The sequence below is a fragment of the Scophthalmus maximus genome, chromosome 15, assembly GCF_022379125.1.
Source record: "Scophthalmus maximus strain ysfricsl-2021 chromosome 15, ASM2237912v1, whole genome shotgun sequence".
Classification (NCBI taxonomy): domain Eukaryota; kingdom Metazoa; phylum Chordata; class Actinopteri; order Pleuronectiformes; family Scophthalmidae; genus Scophthalmus; species Scophthalmus maximus.
The window spans coordinates 20,176,669-20,194,930 of NC_061529.1; the positions used below are offsets into that span (position 1 = coordinate 20,176,669).

General features: G+C 47.2%; 1 protein-coding gene and 1 long non-coding RNA gene across 2 annotated transcripts; both read right to left on the minus strand.

The window, feature by feature from the left end:
* Positions 1-4,282: 4,282 nt before the first annotated feature.
* LOC118285770 lies at positions 4,283-7,265 on the minus strand. Its single transcript, XR_004785249.2, has 3 exons — positions 7,205-7,265; positions 6,798-7,070; positions 4,283-4,584 (listed from the first exon to the last, which is right to left on the minus strand). It is a non-coding gene; the product is annotated as an uncharacterized LOC118285770 (long non-coding RNA).
* Positions 7,266-7,626: 361 nt separating this feature from the next.
* Positions 7,627-8,325, minus strand: LOC124851013 (chromobox protein homolog 7-like). The gene has a single exon (XM_047337530.1). It carries the CDS (start codon positions 8,095-8,097, stop codon positions 7,627-7,629), a length of 471 nt encoding a protein of 156 aa, XP_047193486.1. The 5' UTR covers positions 8,098-8,325.
* Between the last annotated feature and the right edge of the window lie 9,937 nt (positions 8,326-18,262).

Genomic DNA, 18,262 nt, shown 5'->3' on the forward strand with positions numbered 1-18,262 from the left:
AATCCACATTGTTCCTCTTCAATCTGAGGTTCGACTTTTGGCCGAACCCTCCTTTCCAGCACCTTGGAGTAGACTTTACCCGGGAGGCTGAGAAGTGTGATACCCCTGTAATTGGCACACACTCTCTGGTCCCCCTTTTTGAACAGGGGAACCACCACCCCGGTCTGCCAATCGTTTGGCACTGTACCCGACCTCCACGCAATGTTGGAGAGACGTGTCAACCAAGACAGCCCCTCCACACCCAAAGCTTTCAACATTTCTGGGCGGATCTCATCAACCCCCGGGGCTTTGCCACTGTGAAGTTGTTTGACTACCACAGTGACCTCCGCCAGGGAAATTGACGATGATCCTCCATCAGCCTCCAGCTCTGCCTCTACCATAGAGGGCGTGTTAGTCGGATTCAGGAGTTCCTCAAAATGCTCCTTCCACCGCCTGATTACCTCCTCAGTTGAGGTCAACAGTGTCCCATCCTTACTGTACACAGCGTGGATGGTTCCCCGTTTCCCCCTCCTGAGATGTCGAATGGTTTTCCAGAAGCATCTTGGTGCCGACCTAAAGTCCTTCTCCATGACTTCTCCGAACTTCTCCCACATCCGCTGTTTTGCCTCTGGCACGGCAGAGGCTGCAGCCCTTCGGGCCCGTCGGTACCTTGCAACTGCTTCCGGAGTCCACTGGGATAACATATCCCTAAAGGACTCCTTCTTCAGTTGGACAGCTTCCCTGACCACCGGTGTCCACCACGGAGTTCGAGGGTTACCGCCCCTTGAGGCACCTAAGACCTTGAGACCACAGCTCACCGCCGCAGCTTCACCAATGGAAGCTTTGAACATTTCCCACTCGGGTTCAATGCCCCCAACCTCCACAGGAATGCCAGAAAAGCTCCGCCGGAGGTGTGAGTTGAAAATCTCCTGGATGGGGGCCTCCTCCAGACGTTCCCAGTTCACCCGCACTACACGTTTGGGCTTACCAGGTCTATCCAGAGTCTTCCCCCACCCCCGGATCCAACTCACCACCAGATGATGATCAGTTGACAGCTCCGCCCCTCTCTTCACCCGAGTGTCCAAAACATGCGGCCTCAGATCAGATGAAACGATCACAAAATCGATCATCGACCTTTGGCCTAGGGTGCTCTGGTACCATGTACACTTATGAGCATCCTTATGTTCGAACATGGTGTTCATTATAGACAAACCATGGCTAGCACAGAAGTCTAATAACAAACAACCACTTGGGTTCCGATCAGGGAGGCCGTTCTTCCCAATCACGCCTCTCCAGGTGTCTCCATCATTGCCCACGTGGGCGTTGAAGTCTCCCACCAGAACAACGGAGTCCCCTACTGGGGTCCTTTGCAGGACTCCATTCAGGGTCTCCAAAAAGGCAGAATACTCTGAACTCCTGTTTGGTGCATATGCACAAACAACAGTCAGAGTTTTCCCCCCCCACCACCCGAAGGCGTAGGGAGGCGACCCTTTTGTCCACCGGGGTAAAGCGCACCCGACCCCAGCGGTTCTTCCTATGAGTGGTGGGCCCACAGAATGGAGAGGAGGTAGGTGCCACGTAGCTTTTTCGGGCTGTGCCCGGCCGGGCTCCGTGACAAACCCGGCCACTAGGCGCTCGCCGACGAGCCCGCCGCCTGGGCCTAACTCCAGACGGGGGCCCCGGGCTTCCTCCGGGCTGGGTCCCTTTTCCTCTTCCTTTGTTGTCCATGGTGTCTGTGTTGAACCATACTTAGTCTGGCCCCTCGCCTGAGACCACTCTGCCATGGGAAACCCTACCAGGAGCACTAGGCTCCAGACAACACAGCCCTCAGGTTCATAGGGACACACAAACCCCTCCACCACGGTAAGGTGATGGTTCCCACTCAACGTTTGACATCTTATAAAAAGAAAAGTGGGCCCTTTCCCTGTCCACTGATCTCCAAGATCCATGGTAAGACTTAAAGATTTTCCAGTTCGTGCTGATTTAAAATGTCTTTTTTGAATCTCTGGGAGTTTTGGCCATTCTAAAAGTAGTTTTTAAAATGTTTTAATTAATACTGGGTCAATTAAAATGAAAAAACAAGTAATTGAAATAATTGATGTAATGTTCAATTATGTAACAAACCAGGGAAGTCTTTCTCTTCAATGGGATCTAGGTCAACTATCTCAGGAGCAGGCGCACATTCCTGAGGTGGCACTGAGTCATTTGAGTTTGGCTCTTGTTGTCTCCCTCATGTGCTCTCGTCAACATGCTCACAAATCTATCTTCACTTTGGGAGGAGTTGGCACTTTCTGTGTCAACCTCAACCTCTATCTCACCACTGCTCTGTCATTTTTTTTAGTGTGGTTAGTATATTTTATACTGCATAACACACTCACAAAAATACTGCAATCTAGTAAAACAAAGTTTAAAAGTAGACAAGAATGGTCATATAAATATGATAAATCAATTCCATTCAAACTCAACTTCCCTCAAGACCAATATCCAGGATCTGATATTGTTGGATGCACAACAATGTATGAACAATATGGCTTTACAGAGGGATTGTTTGCATAAAAATAACTAATATTTGGGCCCACAATAATGAAACATCAGATGTGCTGATTTATGTTTGCCCTGCACTATTACATTTATGTTCATAATTGCTAAACACACACACACACAATCAAAATGCTTTACACAAGGCAGACTACACATGCAGTGTGATGAAAAATGTGATATTTTAGTTCTGTAGAGCAATACGTCATGCAATCATCACTATGAGCTTTCATGCATGAAAAAGGGAACTCCTCTCCACACCGACACATTTGTGAGGTGGATTAATAAAGTCTCATGTTATCCTAATTTTAATAATATTATTTTTACATTCATGAGCATGTTACAATTTACTGCTGCTGGTGTTTACAAGTTTAGCTGATTTTAACTACTTTCTACTCTGTTGGTACTTAACCTACAGCAATTCAACATATTCTATAAAATCATCATATTAAGAACAATACATTTTGAGATATGTGCCATTCAGTGGACATGTGTCTGCCGTGGTGAAACTACAAATCTTCCAAGATGGACTACAAAATACACTACATCCAGCATTTTTCAGTGTGTATTACCCATAGACTGTATATAAACATGGACTTGGCGTCCGTGACGTCACCCATTGGTTTCTGCAGGCCGGTTTTGAAGCGCAAATAGGGCAGTTCCGCAGCGGCTCAGCCGTTGCCATCTTGGCAGGGTCCAACTCCTCCTTTACCCGGATAATCCATATATGGACAAAGAGGTGGGCGAATGCAGACCGGCCGCTGAAACGCTCCCACCTACGTCGAAGCTTCCCAGTTAGCTGAGGCTAAGGAGCTAAGCTAATAAGCTAGGCTAAGTGTGAGCCGGCTAGTGCCACGGCCCTGAGGCTGCACCGGGTCGGTACTGACTGCGGTAACGTGAGCTCAGGTACCAGTCGTCCCAGCCAACGTTACATGTGGTAACACTGGAACTATAAAACGAAATTTGAAATAAATAGTTGTTACTGAAATTATAATAGTCTTAAAAGTTATGTTTTTTTATTTGTATTAGTGGTAGTTTGCTCCACTATATTTTGATCTAATAAATTAAATCAAATAAACGTTAACTAAACAGAAGTTACGTTTGTTGGTTAGTGTTCTTGGCATACAGTAGTCTTGGTTATTTTTGTCGTTTATTTATTTATTTTGGCCTTAAGGGACATACAAATACACCAAACAAGAAAATAGAAAAACTATAATTCCCCATACCACTGTAGTAAACAGTGCACATATCAAGTTTTCACTGACATTAGTCTGTGGTAGTCCTCCTTACCTGTACTGCTATAGACAGTAGTGCGAGATTATCACTTTGAATATGACTGTAAGAAAGGTACTTTTATATTTGTTACAAGATGTTTATACTTTCAACACATTGGTTGTTGTTGAGTTCACCTGTGATGCTTCCACTAGCTGCACAAAACAAACCAGTACTTTACAGTTATATAGTCTGTCTAAAAATAAAGTATTAGAGACTGTCATCTATATTCTGAGATGTAGCTCTTTAGTTCCATTTCATGCTACAGATGTGACATAACAGTGTTGTCAACATAAAAATGTGAGCTACACTCTTTAGTGGACTCCACATTTTTCATTATCTGAAGCATTTATCACTCATTTATTAGTTTTAAGAGTTATTAATTTTTATTCTTTGCTCTTGGAGACAGAACATGGTCAGCACAGTGGAGTCCTTCAGGCATGTCCTTCCCTAATAACAATGAGAAGACACAAATAAAAAATAATCAGACAAGTTTGTAAATAAAGAGGTTTTAGTGCTTGTGTTCTGTAGATATTCAACTGTATTTGAATGTAGTTTATATTTAACAGTGTTCTACCAACACAGTGAATGTACAGTACAGTATGTAGAGATATTTAATTGTCAAACATGAGAGAAACATGAGAATTGTTTTATTCTCATGTTTCACTTGGGAAAAATGTGACCATTAAGTTAATCACAAACCATATGTGGACCAGGGGTCAGTGCTGAAGTGATGAGTCCGAGTTCAGTTCTGCCTTATGTTGAGCTTCCACTGGTCCAGTTGGTCTGGATAATCTGTAGGAAAACAACACAGACAAACCACGTCACATGCGATCACAACAAGTCTGTTTCTGCATCGTAATTATCTATCGTCTCGGTTTCAGTAAAAAATATGAATCAAACTTCTTGTGTTCTTCTGTTTCATTTTAAGTTACCGTACAGGCGCAATAAAAAAACTCCATCACAACCAACAACACGCTGCATCATCTATGTTAACGGTATCTTCTGAATCCAGTCTGATATGTGACATGAACATTTGTGTTACAAACACCTTAATGCACCTTGACAGTTAGCATTAAAGGGATATTGTGTAGGATCTTCTCCCATCTAGTGGTAAAATTATATATTGCATTCAAACGAATAGTGCTCTCTAGCGCTTCGCTTTTTCAAACGTGCGTTGCAACTACGGTAGGCGCTGTGCCAAAAAGCTGTCATCCAATACTACCTCGTCAAGTTTTCTTTCGGGTGATGAGGTATGTTATTTCATACAAACTTCAAACTGCATTGAATCATTAGTGTGAGCATGTATTAGTATTTTACTCCTTCACTCCTACACCCAAAATGAAATATTTCAAGCCTTTATTTGTTTTAATTTTGAATATTACGGCTTACAGCCCCAAAGTCAGCATCTCAGAATTTTTTTATTATTTCATAAGAACAGTAAAAAAAAATGTTTTATACAGAAATGTCAGCCATCTGAAATGTATATATTATATCAAGGTGTCACACTCAAATCAAATATAATATATGAGTTGAATTGAATTAATGAAACGTGTGAAGTTTTCCACGATATTCTAATTTATTGAGATGTACCTGTATGTGCTAAATAGTAGTGATACAATTCTTTATTTGTTTATTTTTCGATGTCCGTGCATTGTCAGAGATCATCATCAACAGGAGATGCAATGGTAGGGACAGGGAGAGGAAGAGGGAGAGGGAGAGGACAGAGAGGCAGTGGATCGGCGAGGCGAGGAGGACGACGTGGACGAGGACGAGGAGAAGAACGAGAGTCACAACCACGTCCACAACGACAAAGACGACCAGTAGCTACAAGAGATGATCTTGATAGGATTGAAGGTTTCCCAAGGCAGAGAAGAGAAGCAACAGAGGTTTGTACAATTTAAATGGCTAGCAACAAATGAACAGGCTATGCATTTCCATTCTTTGCCCAATCCTATGCACGTAGCGAAACCCTAGTCACAACGTGAGCTAATTGAGTGCTTTTGAAAACAAAGGCTTTTAGAAAATATGTACATATATGTAGAGAGCATTTATTTAGAGAGCATTTTTCTTTTGCACACCAATGAAGTTGTCTTTTGTCAACATTGATAAAAATGAGATCCTTTACACTGCATTGCCTCCTGTGCACAGCACACTATACTGCAAAACATGTCCAACCTGTTGGCTATATAGGTCTACCTGTAAACCTACCTGTATACCTATTGGCCTAACCCTATCTTATTTCCTTTCATTTCTTCAGAGACTTCTGCAGGAGATGAGGATCGAGGATCATAGACCCCTCGCAGCGGGAATGTTGGAGAGGCAGCCGGGTCTGATTTTTGATCTGTTGATGGAGCATCAACAACGACATGGTGCTCCTACACCTGCGGAGGTACCAGAAGTACCTTGGTGTACCTGTGGCCACAGCAGAGACATGGCGACGGACTGGGAGCGGAAATGCTGTGGCCAAGACCCTGCCCACTGTGTAAGCCTCCTGCCACATTTCACGCAGTACTGCCTGGATGAGGGTTATCTGCGGATCCATAGGCAGTACCGGGAGGACCTCACTGCCTTTGGAAATGTAAGGGAGCCCGGCGATGACAACAGGGAATACAGGCATCCAGCTTACAGACACTTTATTTTTTGGCAGCATGGTGCATTGGGACAGGGGGAGGAAGAGGGAGAGGGAGAGGACAGAGAGGCAGTGGATCGGCGAGGCGAGGAGGACGACGTGGACGAGGACGAGGAGAAGAACGAGAGTCACAACCACGTCCACGACGACAAAGACGACCAGTAGCTACAAGAGATGATCTTGATAGGATTGAAGGTTACCCAAGGCAGAGAAGAGAAGCAACAGAGGTTTGTACAATTTAAATGGCTAGCAACAAATGAACAGGCTATGCATTTCCATTCTTTGCCCAATCCTATGCACGTAGCGAAACCCTAGACCACTCGGCGGTCCCCCAGAGCCGAGCTCTTCCCGTCAGGTGGGTAATTGCGAACGCCACCTTAGCATCCTCTGAAGCGAAGGTGTGGGGTTGTAGGTGGAACAGAAGCGTACAGTTCGTTAGAAACGCCCCACATGTGTTGGGATCGCCGTCGTAGCGCTCCGGAGTGCCGACAAGAACCTCCGGAAGCTCTCTGGCCGGAGCTGGAACCGGAGCTGGGGCCGCCGCTGGTGGCAGGCTGCCTCCTCGTGTCGCTGAAGAACGCCTTCAATCCGCTCAAACCGATTGGCAGGTGTCAGTGCATCCGCTGGGTCCATGTCTGGCCAGATTGTACTGTAACGAACCAGTTTAGAACCAAGCGTGAGACACACGTAGCTCAGTCGGTAAACAACTTTATTGTGGAGAACACAATAAATCGGGATCGTGGCGAGATGGGAAGGTCGGGGACAGCAGGCAGAGGTCTTTACCGGGATTCAGGCGAAACGGGGAAACCAGGGACAAAGGCAGGGTCGTAACCAGGGCTGAGACGATACAGGGAAGTCGGGGGCAGAACCAGAGTCGAAACCAGGAGATCCGTCCGTGGGTTAATGCTGGAAAGTCTGACATGGAGTACAAAGAACAATCTGGCGGTGAGTAACTGAGTGAGAGGAGGTTAAATACAGACCTGATTGGTGATGAGCTGCAGCTGCGGGGCCAGGTGAGGTGATGAGGTGGGTGTAGCTGATTGCTCGTGCGGGACAGAGGGGAGGTGACGTGGGAACCTACTGGGCATGACGGTGGCTGACTGTGACAGAACCCCCCCCTCAAGGGACGTCTCCTGACGTCCTCAAAAACAAATAAGCGGAAACAGACAGATGCGTGGAAGGGGGAGGGTTGGAAAAAGGTGGGCCTAATATTCGTCAGAAGCTGACCAATCCATTCTTTCAGCTGGGCGGGTGGAGGGGGTTCGGTGGAGGGATCCTTGGTCCTCCCTAGCTGTCTCCTCCCCGTCTGACAATGATTCCCCCTCGTCAGGAAGATCAAGGGGAGGAGCCGAGGACAACTTATCCCCAGGATCCCTCGGATCCCCTGGGGACTGAGATGGTTGCTGGGGATGCTGCTGGTGGAACTCCAGGATAAGCTGAGGGTCTAGGATGTGGCGAGCAGGAACCCAGGATCTTTCCTCCGGGCCATACCCCTCCCAGTCAACCAGGTATTGAATTCCCCTCCCTCGCTTTCGGGACCTGATGAGGCGACGGACCGAGTACGTGAGGCCTCCACCGATGAGTCGAGGGAGAGGAGGAGGAGGGGCAGCCGGGACCAGAGGACTTTCTTGTACAGGTTTAATTTTGGACACGTGAAAGGTGGGATGACATCGCATAGTCTGGGGAAGCTGTAGTCTTACTGCTGCCGGGTTGATGATACTCCGTATGGGGAATGGCCCGATGAATCGAGGTGCCAATTTCTTAGACTCCACTCGTAGGGGAAGATCTCTAGTGGACAACCACACTTTCTGTCCAACCTGGTAAGTGGGTGCCTGGGAGCGACGACGGTTAGCAGCCGTGGCGTACCGTTCGGCGGAACGGAGGAGCGACGTTCGGGCTTGAGATCAGGTGCGGTGGCAGCGGCGGATGAACGCCTCCACGGACGGGCAGGAAACCTCCTTCTCTAGGGCTGGGAAGAGAGGAGGTTGGTATCCGTATGCACTCTGAAAGGGGGAAAGCCCCGTGGCAGAGCTGGTTAGTGTGTTGTGCGCATACTCAACCCACGGTAGCAACTGGGACCAGGATGAGGGGTTTCTGGATGTCATGCACCGGAGAGCCGTCTCCATCTCCTGATTCTTCCTCTCCGTCTGGCCGTTGGACTGAGGGTGGAACCCGGAGGATAGGCTGACCGAGGCCCCCAGCTGCTCACAGAATTCCCTCCAAAATACCGATGTAAACTGTGGTCCTCGGTCAGACACCACGTCGACCGGATGACCATGGAGCCGGAAGAGGTGGTGGACGATCAGCTGAGCGGTCTCTTTGGCCGAAGGAAGCTTGACCAGGGGAACGAAATGAGCCATCTTGCTGAATCGATCCACCACGGTGAGGATGGCCGTGTAGCCTTCCGATGGGGGTAGACCGGTGACGAAGTCCAGGGAGATGTGGGACCAGGCACGATGTGGAACCGGCAGAGTTCGGAGGAGCCCCGTTGGCGCCTGATGAGAAGGTTTGTGTTGGTTGCATATTGGACAGGCATTAACAAACTCCTTGGTGTCCTCCTGCAGAGTTGACCACCAAAACCGCTGAAGGATGACATCACGAATCCTTTGGATACCTGGGTGGCAGGTGAGTTTGGACGCATGGGCCCACTGGATGATGTCGGACCTTAGGCTAGGAGGAACATATAGCCGGTTAGGAGGACAAGCACTGGGCCCGGGCTGGCCCTCGGTGGCCAATCGCACCTGCTCCTCTATCCCCCATGTAAGGACCGCCAACCGGCAGGAGACCGGAAGGATGGATTCAGGCTCAGTGGGTGTACTCTCCTCCTCTTGGAACTGCCGGGATAAGGCATTAGGCTTCGTATTCCGGGACCCCGGCCGGTAGGAGAGGGTGAAGTTGAATCGCGTAAAGAGCAGGGACCACCGGGCCTAGCGTGAATTGAGTCTCTTGGCGGTTCGGATGTATTCCAGGTTCTTATGGTCAGTCCATACCAGGAAAGGATCCCTCGTTCCCTCCAGCCAGTGACGCCACTCCTCCAGCGCCAGTTTGACGGCAAGCAGCTCCCGGTTGCCGATATCATAATTCCTCTCTGCCGGGGATAGACGTCTGGAGAAGAAGGCGCACGGATGCAGCTTCTGGTCGTTCGGCGACCTCTGAGAGAGAATCCCCCCTACTCCTACGTCCGAGGCATCCACCTCCACCACAAACTGTAGGTCCGGATCCGGAACTTGGAGGATAGGAGCAGAGGTGAATTGTTTCTTGAGAGTTTGGAAAGCCTCCCCGGCGGCTGGGGTCCAGGTAAAGGAGACCTTGGAGGAGGTAAGGGCTGCGAGGGGAGCGGCAATGGTGCAGTAATTCCGGATGAAGCGGCGGTAAAAGTTCGCGAATCCCAAGAACCTCTGTAGCTGCTTCCTTGAGTCCGGAACCGCCCAGGAGGAGACCGCAGAGACCATTTCTGGGTCCATCTCTACCGTCCCCTGAGCCACGATGTATCCTAGGAAGGAGACGGTTGGGGCGTGGAACACGCATTTCTCCGCCTTTACAAATAGTGAATTCTCCAGGAGTCTCTTGAGAACTGCTTGGACATGGTGGACATGCTCTTCTTGTGACTCAGAGTAAATTAGGATATCGTCCAGATAAACAAAAACATAGCGGTTGAGCATGTCCCGGAGAACGTCATTCACCAGGGCCTGGAAAACTCCTGGAGCGTTAGTAAGTCCGAAAGGCATAACGAGATATTCGTAGTGTCCTGACGGGGTGTTGAAGGCCGTCTTCCACTCATCCCCTTCCCTGATCCATACCAGGTGATAGGCGTTGCGGAGGTCGAGTTTGGTGAAAATGGTGGCTCCTTGCAGCAACTCGAAGGCGGAAGAGATGAGGGGAAGGGGATAGCGGTTCTTTATGGTTATATCGTTGAGTCCCCGGTAATCAATGCATGGCCGCAGTGTCTTGTCCTTCTTCCCCACGAAGAAAAATCCTGCCCCTGCTGGTGAAGAGGAGGGACGAATGATGCCTGCAGCCAGAGAGTCATTTATGTATGTGTCCATGGCCCCCCTCCCCCTGGAGCCGACAAGGAAAACAGGCGTCCCCTGGGTGGAGACGTGCCGGGTAGCAGGTTGATAGCGCAGTCATACGGCCGATGGGGAGGTAAGGCGAGAGCCCTCGCCTTGCTGAACACCTCCCGGAAGTCGTGATACACCGACGGGACCCCCACCACCTCTGGAGTCGATTTGGTAGCAGTGGTGCGCCGAGAAACGTCCGCTCCCTGGAGACACACCTGATGGCAGGAAGGGTTCCGTCCCAAAATGGCACCCGTGGCCCAGTCCAGATGCGGGTTGTGTCGGCGTAACCATGGATACCCCAAAATCACCGGGATGCGTGGAGACGACAAAAAATGAGACTGCACCGTTTCGTGGTGGTTGCCGGACAGGAGCATATGGATAGGAGCAGTCTGGTGAGTAACTGTCCCCAGCAGGTGACCATCCAGCGCGTGTACTGCCACTGGTCGAGGAAGCGGGCCCCGATCGATCCCCAATTGCTGTACGAGCCCCTCCTCCATAATGCTGGCGTCAGCCCCAGAGTCAATGAAGGTTGATAGTGCATGAGAGCCCTCCGGGAGGAACAGCTTGATATGAAACAGGGGTCTCTTCTCCTGGAAGGTTTTAATGGAGGTATGGCTCATCAGCACCTTCCTACTTACTGATGAGCCCTGGCTTTTACCGGACAACGGGACACGAAATGTCCAGGCCGACCACAGTACATGCACAACTTGGACTGAATGCGATGCTCCCGTTCCTGCGGGGTGAGGCTGGATCGGTCGAGCTGGATCGGCTCCGCCTCCTCGACCCGCGCTCCTGCCGGTGAAGAAGAGCCGCTGGCGGGAGTAAAGGCCCGACTCTGAGGAGGACGCGTTGCCATGCTCAGCTTCCTCTCCCGTCGTCTTGCCTGCACCCGGGAATCCACCCGGTTCGCCAACCCGATCAGTTCATCCAGCGTCGGTGGAATCTCGTGTGACACCAGGCCGTCCTTGATATAATCCGCGAGACCGTGCAGAAAAACGTTGCGGAGGGCCGGGGAGTTCCAGTCGCTCTGGCGAGCCATGGTGCGAAAATCAATGGAGAAGTCCGCCACAGACCGGTCTCCTTGACGCAGGCTCATCAAACCCTGTGCCGCCTCCGAGCTGGCATCTCCCACGCCGAACACCTTACGGAGCTCCTCGGAGAATGCCCGGAACGAGGAGCATGCGGGGGTCTGGCGGTCCCACTCGAAACGCCCCACATGTGTTGGGATCGCCGTCGTAGCGCTCCGGAGTGCCGACAAGAACCTCCGGAAGCTCTCTGGCCGGAGCTGGAACCGGAGCTGGGGCCGCCGCTGGTGGCAGGCTGCCTCCTCGTGTCGCTGAAGAACGCCTTCAATCCGCTCAAACCGATTGGCAGGTGTCGGTGCATCCGCTGGGTCCATGTCTGGCCAGATTGTACTGTAACGAACCAGTTTAGACCCAAGCGCGAGACACACGTAGCTCAGTCGGTAAACAACTTTATTGTGGAGAACACAATAAATCGGGATCGTGGCGAGATGGGAAGGTCGGGGACAGCAGGCAGAGGTCTTTACCGGGATTCAGGCGAAACGGGGAAACCAGGGACAAAGGCAGGGTCGTAACCAGGGCTGAGACGATACGGGGATGTCGGGGGCAGAACCAGAGTCGAAACCAGGAGATCCGTCCGTGGGTTAATGCTGGAAAGTCTGACATGGAGTACAAAGAACAATCTGGCGGTGAGTAACTGAGTGAGAGGAGGTTAAATACAGACCTGATTGGTGATGAGCTGCAGCTGCGGGGCCAGGTGAGGTGATGAGGTGGGTGTAGCTGATTGCTCGTGCGGGACAGAGGGGAGGTGACGTGGGAACCTACTGGGCATGACGGTGGCTGACTGGGACAATCTATCTATTTGTGTATTTTGTATTGTAGAGTTCTGTTGACTTACATAGAATAAAATATTTGTTATTTGAGTCAGTGCTGTATTTGTTCTACACTAGGGAATCGAGAAAAATATGTCAAAATAAGTTGCAATAGCAATTTCATAAACAATACGATTGAAATGAATGTTTTTTGAAAACAGAAATATAGATTTATTCTAATTTACAAACATTTTTGTCCTTGTCTTTACACCTCAAAAACCAGCAACACCAAACAACAGCTCAATCAGACTCCAAGTTGGTAGCAGCTTGGAAGGCTGATCCTGTAAAAGATATGGAGTGCCATTAGTCATGTGCATACAATGGATTATCATTAACATGTATGTGCACACAATTCAGAATCAGTTAGAGGCAAATGGAATGAGCTGAAATAACAGCATGTCGATGTTTGTCACTTACCTAGACCTCTGCTGACCTGTGTGCGTACCAACTCTGATGTCATGGCGGAGGTATTGGGGGCACAACACCAAGCTGCCTTGGATCATCCGGGCATAGGGCCCTCTTTCGTGGCATCCCAACCCTGCTTATGACTCTTCCTTTCACAGTCTGCGCTTGCAACTCGGGGATATAACCATATGATTTCTCACATTTTAAGGCGTGAAGGCTATATCTCCTTGCATTCTTGTTGTACGTCTTCCTAAAACTAAATAAAGAAAAGGCAAGTATTACAAGTCATTATGACAACTAAACTCACATACTTGTAAGAATATGCAATTATTTTAATACAACAGAAATTTTGTATGAGAGTTTCACATACACTTGTTGGCCCTCAGCCGTCCTGTGTTGGCCGTTTGCGGTGGAAATTGTAATCCAGAGCTGCGAGCACAACTCTTGAATCATACACTCTGGGAGTGAAGGCCTGGCGCTTGCTGGCATACATCAGAATATGATTCTGAAAAGACTCAAGATGTTGATCTGGATGAATAAAAAAAGAAATTAGAGCCAGAAACACACCCACACATTTCTTACAGCTCTGTGAAATTTCTGTTTAATTGTCATGTCCCCACACTTTACCTGAAGCGCAGATACTAGGTTCTGCAAGCGCTTGTTGAGGACAATGTTCACTAGCGCTTTGTGGCTCTGGGAATCCCTCTCAATCCACTGTTTTCCTTGAGTGTCTTCGAGGTGATCATGTTGGCAGCTTCCAGTCTCCCAGGTGTGATGGTTGCACACATGATGGAGAACCCCAATCCAAAGTACCTGAGGAAAGTAAACCAAATAAACACAAAAACAAAACAAAATTATCATGTCACGGGTATTTGAATCATGGAACTTATTGAATTAAAAAAATATATATTAATCTTGCTTACAAGAAACTGCTGAAATGTATCTGCTGTCTTGCAGCACCACCAGAAATGGTTGACTACATCCCTCAACCATTGAAGGAGAATAGACTGGCCTTTCAACTTTCCTGCCTTGAGGGGATAAACAAAACACAAACAATGCAAGTTATTCCATGCATGTATTTTTGCATTGAGACCTCACATAATTCAATGATTCAACTGCAGGTACAGGATAGTGTTATGAATGAAATTAGATGTATTAGAACTTACAACAGCGATTTTTTCGGACAGGTTTTTGGTATAATGCCATATGTCCAGGCTGTGGTGAATCCTGAGCTTCTTATATCTGCCTTTGTCTGGGTCTGTGAAGTAAGGAATCATTTTATTTCGAGGTGTCTCAATTGATTTTTGTATTCCAACATTTTATCTGTTGACCACTTACTCAAAAGGGCTCCAATCTGGACATGGGCATCTGTGCAGAACTCCACTACCTTTATCTCTTTCGTTAGTTTTTCCACAGTCTGGATAAAACCTTCCTTTTCCATGATATTGGAGTTCCAGTTTGTCTGCCGCTCGTCTATAGTGGCCACATAGACAATTTCCTTGGTATTAAGCTCCATGGTCGTGTAGCAGCAGTATTGTGCAGAATGCCTTGGCGAGTCATTTCTGCCATCAACTAGAAAAAGAAGGTCATTTAAAAATACAACACATATAGGACAGATGCTTGCAAAATTTGTTTCATTGTGTAACACTATAAAAACGTATGTAGAACAAGGTCAAATTGTCCACTTCCAATACCTTTGCATTGGAGCTGGGGTATCCCGAGTGGACAGCGCGTCCAATGGCAATACCTTGTGGACCAGGGTTACATTAGTGACCGCGCTGTCCAATGGCAATACCTTGCACCTGACCAGTCCTGTACTTTGACCAATTGTTGGCACCCAGTGTCCAATGGCAATACCTTGTGGACCAGGGTTACATTAGTGAGCGCGGTGTCCAATGGCAATACCTTGCACCTGACCAGTCCTGTACTTTGACCAAGTGTTGGCACCCAGTGTCCAATGGCAATCCCTTCAATGGCGTCCAATGGCAATACCTTGCCATTGTCCAATTGGGATACCCTGACCTCAGCTCTAAGGTATTGGAAGTGGACAATGTCCACTTCCAATACCTTTGCATTGGAGCTGGGGTATCCCAAGTGGACAGCGCGTCCAATGGCAATACCTTGTGGACCAGGGTAACATTAGTGATCGCGGTGTCCAGGCTGGGGCCCCCCTGAGCGCATGGACACCAACCGCCTATCTTTATGACCCCCGAGGACCGGGGAAGGGGGGGTCGAAAAGTGTTCAATTGGTTACATGGCCGCTTCTTGTCAGTGTACGGTTTCGGGAGCTCACTTCCCTAGGGTGGGATATGAAAGGAAGCATTGAAGCACCTTTCCTTTGCATTTAGAGAATCCGAACAGCTCTTATCATGGCTGCTGATCAAATACTTCCAGGTCACTTCAAGATTTAGGAAACTTCCTGGCGTCTACTAGTTCACTTCAGTGCTATCTTTGAAATTCCCTCCAGATGTGAACTCAGTGACTCACCGTATTTGATGAATATATGGACTTTAAATTTTGGTCACTACCACACTGCTACACACTGGCTGATACAAGATCAGTGTGTCGAAGTGAATTACATTTTTTGGTTCTGTCCACACAGAATACAGAATTTATATTTGTATTATTTCATCTCATCTTTCGTCTTTGTTTTCTTGCCTTTGTTTATATAGTTGGAATACTGGGGTGTCAGGTTGTAACTGTGTGGCAATGGTAAAGGGTTTACATGGCTCATGATTCAGGTAGGAGGGCCCCTTAGAAGAATTTTGCAAAGGCACCCAGGGAAGTCAGAACCGGCACTATTACTATTTATAGTCACAGTCTCCTTGTTTTGTTCTGAGCTGCAGTGATAGAATCAGAAACTAGAACACTGTCAGAGATTCTGTCGGGAATCAAATAAACTTTATTGAATTCAAATGAAGCTCTAATATTATAGTCTATGCATTTATTTAGTGTGATAAACTCTCCTCTGTTAATAAGAAACTGTTTTAAAACCAGAGTGAGAAGCCTGGAACAGCAAGAGCTCAACAGCCCATGGAAGTGGACACCAATGTTCTGAATCACATTTCGATTATTAGCCATAATGTTGTAACTGTTGTTGAATTTTATCCTCTCCTGTGTAAAAGACTAGAAGGTCATCTCATTCTTGGCAGGTCAGGTCACTGTCTCTGGATATCATAGTCTTAGATTATAGTCTAAACATTCTGATTTTAAGGAACCGTTCTGTTTGATGATGACATGATTCTGAGAGTTAAATAAATCACACTGACCGGGAACAGGAGAGTTTTTGGGACATCATGCACTGACACTTTTTTGATCTTTGTATGAACCAGAAATCCCCTCAATATTGAGTTCCGAATAAATACTTCTGCTTTAGACTTCTAAGATCTCCGTCTTCCTGATTCAACTGCATCAATTTTTCCATCACAGAAACCATCCCAGGTAGACTTACCACGAGCTATAAGGTTGTGAATTGATGGTATATGCACCTCCAGAAGACGATATCAACCTTGTTTTTGGAAAGAAATAAAGTATTCGCAATATCATTGAGAAGTACTAAACAACCCACAATCGTAAAGTGTAACACCGACGTCTCTGATTGGTTGGAAGTCAGCAACTCCTTCACTCTTAAAAGAATTATGTTCACAGTCTTGTACCTTTGCCATTTTTCTGTTTTCCTTTTTTGTCATTTGCTACTCAGTCATATCCTGCTGCAATGCCAGTTGCTGTAATGCTGTTGTCATTTTTTTGAGTATATCAGAGGCTACGTAAACCAAAATGTTTTTGGTTTGAGTCACATATATAAGGTTTGTGGGTGCTTGTCCGTATTTAATACTAAACATTTTGGCCCTTGGCCTGACATGCTTGACATAATTGGCCGTCAGGGGAAAACTAGTTGGGGATCCCTGCTGTAAACTCTTTTGTCCCAGTCAGGATCCTGTAGAATGATAACTCCAGTTTTCCAGTTATCTGATTCGTCAGTAGTTGGACTGGTGACTGGGTTTGATCTCATATCTCAAACTTTACCTGCTCCGGAGCAGTTCAACACAAGTTTCCTTTGTGATTCAGCCCGGAAAGAATAGAGCCAGCTTGGTAGGACAGAAAACCCAAATAAACCTGAAGTTACCTCGATAACCGCATTTCATGCTTCGTAATGAAGGCATCTGCCCCAAGCTCTTCATCAGTTCACTCTCACTCCAATTGTCGTTTGATCTAAAGATAGAAGAAGTAATGGCTAAAGCAGCCAGGAAGAAGGATCCAAGACCAAAAAAGGTCAGTCCCAGCATCAGTGAACTCATCCTTAAAGCCGTGTCTGCATCCAAGGAGCAGAGCAGCGTGTCAAGAAGCCAGGAAAACCCTTCACAAAACTGCAGCGGCTAAGAAGTCCAAGTTGGCAGCCAAGAAGCCAGCAGCTGCTAAGCAGTCCTGGAAGAAGGTGAAGAAACCTGCTGCGTCCAAAAAGCAGCCAAGGGCCCCAAGAAGGTGGTGAGGAAGGCCCATGCAGCCAAGAAAGGAACCGCAAAGAAAGCTGCCAAACCCAATGTGAAGAAGGCAGCATTTGAGCTGTCATCACTGTGAAAATAGGGCAAGATTATGATTGTCCCCCCCAGTCAACCCCCCAATATATAAACATTTGTTCTCAAACAAACAAACCTTGTATCAAAGAATGAATGAATAAATAAATTACAATAATATCTGTCTGTCTGTGTCTCTCATATCTTGAGAACCCTTCATCTTATCAGCCTGTCAACTCGATCGATATAGAAAGAGAATTAATTTGGTAGCTTCATGTCAGAGAGCATGTTCAGACATCTTATCTATACGAGGTCTGAATAAAGGCATCTATAGATGCTCTCCATTCGCTGACGACTACTAAGTAGAAATTTACTGTTTCTCTCACAATCACATATCTGAACAATAATCTCGGGCCTTATTTCCAGCATCATAATATAGGGCGGACATGCTCCGACCAGATCAAAGTCTTTACCCTTAGATTTTTTTCGAACGAGGGTTTTCTCTACAACAAGTTGAAATAGCCACTGATATGTTCTTTGTTTAACACATGGAATCTGCTCTTTTAGGGGCTAGCATTGGTTAGCAAACTTGACGTTTCAACATTATTCTCGACATTTCAATTTTATTTCAATTAAAAATCTTCCCTCTTTTTTTTTTCTTATGCTTGGCCTTATTACTCTTCGTCACATCGCTATCATTAAAATCATAAAAACAAGAACAAACCAAAAAACTCCCAAATCTACTCAATTACATTAGTTTGCCTAAGATGCTGAAAAAGCATTTAATAACACTCATTTGAGTCTTTTGTAGAATTAAAACGAAAATCAGTAAGCTACTTCCTGTATGGAGGTCATAAGTCCAACATGTATAGAGTGTAGCTCCACAGCTCCAGCGGTCTGCCAGATCCTTCTTGGTTAAGTTTGACATTCGCGATCAAAGCAAGTCACCAGTCCAACTACTGACCAA

Excerpts from the sequence above, each read along its gene's own strand:
- LOC124851013 (XM_047337530.1), bottom strand. The coding sequence starts at position 8,097 with ATGCGATGTCATCCCACCTTTCACGTGTCCAAAATTAAACCTGTACAA.